The sequence below is a fragment of the Miscanthus floridulus genome, chromosome 15, assembly GCF_019320115.1.
Source record: "Miscanthus floridulus cultivar M001 chromosome 15, ASM1932011v1, whole genome shotgun sequence".
Classification (NCBI taxonomy): domain Eukaryota; kingdom Viridiplantae; phylum Streptophyta; class Magnoliopsida; order Poales; family Poaceae; genus Miscanthus; species Miscanthus floridulus.
Window position 1 is genome coordinate 84,584,089 of NC_089594.1, and position 6,535 is coordinate 84,590,623.

Genomic DNA, 6,535 nt, shown 5'->3' on the forward strand with positions numbered 1-6,535 from the left:
ACTTATACTCGTTTCGTCTCAAAATAAATGCACTTCTAGTATTTGAAATTTATGCTAAAATAAATGCATTTATACGCATGGCCCACGCGTAGTTGTAGCAGTTTTTTTTTCTTTCTCTATCTACTTCTAAGGTGCAACCGTTACGTGTTGAAATTAATTTTGATAAGAGTAAATATGTAATTTCCAAGGTAACATTGATCTCCACTAAAAATTCTAGAATAAATTTATTTTGGGACGGAGGGAGTAATAGTAAACAATAAGCTAAGATCGCAAAGTCATAAAAATTGTAGAGTTTTTAACAATTGCTACCTTTGTCCCTAAAGGAGTGTCATTCTAGGTTTGGACTAAGTCAAATTTTAGATTTATAGAAAATATTGTCAACATTTATATCTCTAAATAGACTAATTATGAAATACAATTCATAATTCATCTAACACACCTCATAAATATTCGTAATTTTTGTATATATTTGATCAAACTTGATACTTATTCACTTCTTGAAAAGTAACAATGATACTTTTCAGGGACGGAGGTACGGTATAATATGGTATATAGGTGAAAGTGAAATTATTGTTGTAAAACATGCTTTAGCTCTCAGCCTCACACATACACGCATAGCATTGGGTAGCAGCTACCTAGCTTTTCTGTGACAGTAGTGTAAAAGAGAAGTATATAAACTAGAATAGTATATCATTACTAGTATAATATTGGAAGGGTTAGGCCACACTACAACAGCAGCGAATAGTTAATGTAGAGAGAGAGAGAGAAAGAGATGTGTGTGATCTGAGGACAAAATCATATAGAGAGGAGGTGAGGGGATCGGAGATATTGACAAGCAATGGGAGGTGGGCATATATGTCCAGCAATACATACACAGGGATCCATATATGTAGCAAACAGCATAGCAAGATCATTCGACCACACACTCTCCTTCAGTCTTTTTCTCTGGATGCTCCAAGATATAGCTGCATCAAATTTCTGCAGGTAGTACTTGTTGGTTGTTGCCTTGTTGGCCGGCCGCACTAGCTTTTCTTCCGCTTGTTCTTCCATCTTCAAGGAGTTTTTGCAACTAGCTTTTGTTGGCTGGCCATGGCCATGGCCAGCAGCTTTGCTGTTTGTGTTCTTCCCCTTTGCCTTACTCGTTCTTCTTCAGCTTCAGTTGGTGCTTGAGCTGGTCTCAAATCATCCTGAGCTTCAGCGTCTGCTAGCTGCCGCCCTGTGTTGCACTGTTGCATGCCTGCCGATCTGTCTTTGCATCTACCTGAGCCTAACATGCATGTGATTGATTGATTGATTGATTGATTGCCTGCTGCCTTGTCTTCAGCTTGAGCTGCTGAGCTCATCCAGTTTGGAGCGGGCCAAGCACTTGGTTGCACACTTGCAGTATAGTAGCATGCAGCAGCATCTTGAATTGCATCGATTCAGCTTCACTTGTTGCCTTGTTATCGATCAGCATCTTGTCCATCTCATCTCATCAGATTCAGATGCTATTTATCTTGTCATCAGCATCATGATTTGATTTGTTCACGCAGCACGACAAGATAGATGATGGATCGACATATGGAGGAGGACTCGAGCACGTTCCTCCAGTGGGCAATGAACCAGCTCCAGCACCACCACCACCCGTCCGCCGCCGCCGCGGTTTCCGACGCATACCACCAGCAGGATGGTGGCGCTGGTGGTGTTGGTGCCCGCATCAGCGGCGCCGCCGCCGGAGATCAGGACGCTGCCGCCGCCGCCGCCTTCCCGTCGCTCCAGGCGCTCCGCGCCTCCCAGCCACAGACCGTGCCCGCCAGCGTCCGAGTCCGGGACCTGACGGTGCAGGTGGGTGACTACGGCGGCCTGACCAACAGCAGCAGCTCGGGCGACAGCCCTGGAGCGGGCGCGGGCGCCGCCATGGACCACGATGCGGTGGCCGCCGCGTGGTCCCCCCACACCGCGCGCTCCAGGACCACGGGCCTTGGCGGCGGCAGCAACAGCAGGCCGGTCAGCTGGAACTTCAGCGCCGCGTCCGCGCTGCCAGCGGACGACCGCGGCGCCGGCGTCGCGCTGCCGGACGCCACGGCGGCGGTCACGAGGGTGCAAGTGCAACAACGTGCTGCGTCGTCTGCGGGGAGGAGAGGGGGCAGCGCCGTCCCATCGGCTGCGGCATCGTCGCCGGGGCCTGTACAGGACCACATCATCGCCGAGCGGCGGCGGAGGGAGAAGATCAACCAGCGGTTCATCGAGCTCTCCACCGTCATCCCCGGCCTCAAGAAGGTTGTTATTACCTCACCATAGAATAGATCTTTCATTCTTTTCATCACTGATTTAGCTGCCATGAGATATCTCCTTATTTCTTCTTCTTTTCTCATCCTCCTCTTTTTTTTCTTTTTCTTTTCTGATCTTTAATTTCATGCTTCTTGTTTTTAGCCATCAACAAGGAACTCTCTTTATTGTCCTTAACCCTTGGTAAGTCATGTGGGACTAGATTCACCAAGATTGCATGTATATATCATCTCAACAAAATCAGTGTAACTACTGAGCATCAGTCATTAAGTTTACAGACAATCTAACCAAGATTGCTTGCAAATTAGGTTCTTCGCGACCAAAGTGTAATCATAGCATATATTATTGGTTAGCCTTTGAATCATACATGCTAGGAGTAGTACTAGTTTCTAGAATTAATTAGAAAACATATCAAATCATGCTAGAAAATATTGAGCTACAGAAACTAAACAATCCACAGTGTTTAAAAGGTGCACCCTTTGAAAGCTCCTATAGCTGCCAAGCTTTGCTAGCTGCAATATGTACGAAGGCATCGAATCATCTAGAACGAGAAACATAAAAAACTGGCCTGTGGTGGGCACCCGCAGTTTTTTGCGCTAGGAAAAAGACCTCTCACATAGGTCGAGAAAAACCCCGAACCCTATGCCCTGCCCTGCCCTTACACAGGGGCCCGTAACCCTGTGAATGGACCAGAACCTTTTTTACCTGTGCTTTGGGACGCGGGACAGGCGAGGAGTTTTTTTTCTACACAAACTGCGTATTACCGCAGCTGTGCCTGCGGCAGCTGGGAGTCGAACTCCCGAACCGGGGCCTTCCCACGACGGAGACGAAACCACTCGAGCTAACGCTCGCTCGTGAACGAGAAACATCATATATATTTTATTTGCAATTATGGCCCTAAAGCTCTAAAAATATTGAATTTACAATTACAAGAGGACATTTGGATTGCAAAATAAACCTTAATTAAAAATTCTAACTAAAGTTTAGTTTGTGTGATTGACCGTGTCTCGCTCAAACCTGTATTAATTAGGTACGAGACAACAAAAATGCACATATTCGGCGATTACTATTGAGTTGTATGCATCGACCGGTATCAGACGAGAACAAAGGCCTTGTTTGGTCGGGCTCCGGGCAGCTCCGGCTCCGGCTGACACCCTGACATGGAACACTGTAGCACACTGTAGCACCGGAGCTGTTTTTCTCCCCACCTTTTCCCCTCTCGCTGTAGGGGGTACTGTTCATGGAGCCGGTGAAGCTCGAATTTCTAGCTCCACGGCTCCGGTTCTAGCATGCTACAGTGCATAAAACAGTATAGGAGCCGTACCAAACGAGCCCAAAGATTGCAATGCATTTACTCTAATCATTGCATCTGATCGTGCTTGCTTTGCAGATGGACAAGGCGACCATACTTGGGGACGCGGTGAAGTACGTGAGGGAGCTGCAGGACAAGGTGAAGACCCTCGAGGAGGACGGCGCCCACACTGCCAGCGGCGGCATCCAGTCGGCGGTGCTTGTCACGAAGCAGAAATGCCACATGCCCGAGGACGAGGCCATGGCGAGCAGCCATGGCGGTGGCGATGGCGGTATGCAGCTACCGGAGATCGAGGTGCGGCTGTCGGAGAGGAGCGTGCTGCTGCGGATCCACTGCTACAGCGCGAGGGGGCTGCTGGTGAGGGTGATCTCTGAGGTGGAGCAGATGCAGCTCTCCATCACCCACACCAACGTCATGCCCTTCCCAGCCTCCACTGCCATCATCACCATCACAGCCAAGGCGAGTACACAAACTGTACAATTAAAAGGATAACTCATGAGAGATAATACACTTTTTTCTATAGCCAAACAATGACAAATTTGCATGTTATCTGAACAACAACAGAAAATCAGACATTTGACATATAGAAGTGCACACTTATTATCCACCATGAATCCATGCAGGATAGATACCAATGTGAAGTAATATCAATTGGCCATACCCTCAACACACTTAAAGACTAACCAACAACCGACAAGCTCATTTGTATGTAGCATGCATGTGCATTTGTGTTGCACTTGCATGCACCTCTAGCTAGAGCAAGTAAATATATACGTTAATTCATATGCATCTTCTTTTTTGAGAAGAGAGAGTGTGTGTGAAGTGTGAACTATGCAATTCAACATTAATTTATGGGTATTTTTTGTTTAATTACATTTATGATTGTATGGGTAGGTGCTGCCTCAGGAAGATCTCTTGAGGGGTCCATGGATAAATGTACATGAGTAGATACAGAAGTTGTATATAGTAATAAGGTTAATGTGTATATTACATACATATGGACCAAGATACCGTGGGCTCCATGTCATAGAGTATTAAAGACGATTTCTCGATCCAGTACCGATATAAATGTTAGGCTCATTAGCACTGATTTGGATAAGATCAGCTGACAGATGGAATTTCCATCTATTAAAAAGTTTATGTAAATTTTACTCTACTTGTAATCAATAAATGCAAGCAATATAATGAGAAAATAACTGGTATGTGGGAATTGTCAAAAGGGTTGGGTGGTGGTGATCACTTTCAAGTGTGTGAAAATATCTTTCACACATCACTCTGATAAAATGTCAATGCAAGGGTGAAAACTTGATGAGACTTTAACCAATGCAATAAAACCTACTTATGAAAGCGATTTGTTGACTTATGCAAAAATAATAATCATACCATGCATTCAGTGTAGGAAAGTTTTTTTTTTCATAACAATTCATGTATAGAGTTATATGATGAAGCCACATGCCCTAAAAACCCTAAAAATGATTTTGCATGTATAATTCACTAGAGCAAGGCATATGTAATTAATTGTACTTTTTGACATGCTAGTAGTATATATGGCCTTAATTGTATATTGTCAGCACATTATTTTGACAAATTTTAACTTTGTAAAATTACTACTATTCAGGTGGAGGAGGGGTTCAATGCCACGGTAGATGAGATCGTGAGAAGGATTAACTCTGCGCTGCACCAACATTATAGCAGCAGTACTGAAGAAACAAGAGGATAAAAAGTGGACTGCTGAAGAGGCTCAGCCATGCTTGTCTCCATCCAAGAGGTGTGGAGGGGCTTCTAATAATTTATGAGCAATCAAACCTCTTTCATCTGATGATATAAAAAATCTGAGATCAGACAGAAAGTCATGGTTGGGAACGAATTCTAGTCATGCTGCATGTAGTGCAGTAGCCTCAACGTCACACATTCACCATGTGCCCATGCATGCACACACGCACGTACTGCGATCATCAGGTAAAAATTATGATGAAAAGATGGCACACATCATGTTGATGGATGCATGACGAGAATCTCTTAACCACAACTTGCAAGTTTTGGTCCAAGTCGTACCTTGTTGTTTATTGCTCGATCAAAATCACTGAGAGAATCAAATGACCTTTTGCTTCATGTCAGGATTTTGCTTTAATTTGTTTCCAGAGAAAAGAACTGACTGCTATATTGTTTTTATTTGCAAGTTGCACTGTTTGCATCAAAACTCAATCCTTTCATTTCATATATGTACGACAACACACTCGGTCTCCAGAAGATATATTTTAATTTTGAAAAATACTATATGATTAGATTATATGATCAAAGTAGCACTAAACAAATGAGATACGATATCCTCCACACGTCAAATCATTAGACCATTTGTTTAAAATATCACCATTGTTCTTTTTAAATTGTAGAAATTTTGATTATATCTTGGTATATAGAAGTATATATGTGTGATCTTCTGACTCATGTATGAGTCATGCATCCAAAAGAAAATAGATTTTCGCTGTATAAAGATCTGATCCTCACCAAAAGAAAATGCTATAAAGGTATATGATTTAATGTTGTGTTAGTTGGACGTTCCGTATCCACCATTTGTTTAAGAGATATCGCGTGATCTGTACAGCACTGAAGATATATACGAAGCTCCTCCGATCTGGTCAGCAAATAAAATCAAAGATGGAGCTGCATATTTTTTGGGTGGTGAGATACAGGGAAAGGCTGCTGTTGAGATATGCAGTGCAAAGTTGGCACCGTGTTGTTCGCATAAAATGCAACATGTCTTCGGTTGGTATAGCAAGCTAAGATGACTGAAGATATGCATCAGATCATCATCGTGTACTATGCAACTGTATTATATTCTGCAGCTAGTTGTTGCATAGCAATACCACCATGCCATTGCCGGATCATGCATGTGTGTATACATTAATTACATGGATGATCATGCGGCAAACATTAACTAATATAGGCGATCTG

The 6,535-nt window shown here is 43.6% G+C and overlaps 1 protein-coding gene across 4 annotated transcripts; it reads left to right on the plus strand.

Moving 5' to 3' along the window:
* The first annotated feature begins 826 nt into the window (after positions 1-826).
* Positions 827-6,282, plus strand: LOC136509049 (transcription factor NAI1-like). 4 transcript variants are annotated; one of them, XM_066503849.1, is made up of 5 exons: positions 827-984; positions 1,325-2,259; positions 3,659-4,039; positions 5,199-5,348; positions 6,186-6,282. In XM_066503849.1, the coding sequence occupies exons 2-4, from the start codon at positions 1,546-1,548 to the stop codon at positions 5,298-5,300; spliced, it is 1,197 nt and encodes a 398-aa protein (XP_066359946.1). In that variant the 5' UTR covers positions 827-984; positions 1,325-1,545; the 3' UTR covers positions 5,301-5,348; positions 6,186-6,282. The 4 variants fall into 4 exon arrangements, with proteins under 4 accessions (XP_066359946.1, XP_066359943.1, XP_066359945.1 ...); XM_066503846.1 differs by lacking the exon at positions 6,186-6,282 and having other exon boundaries at positions 5,199-5,701; XM_066503848.1 differs by lacking the exon at positions 6,186-6,282 and having other exon boundaries at positions 1,533-2,259; positions 5,199-5,701.
* The last annotated feature ends 253 nt before the right edge of the window (positions 6,283-6,535 follow it).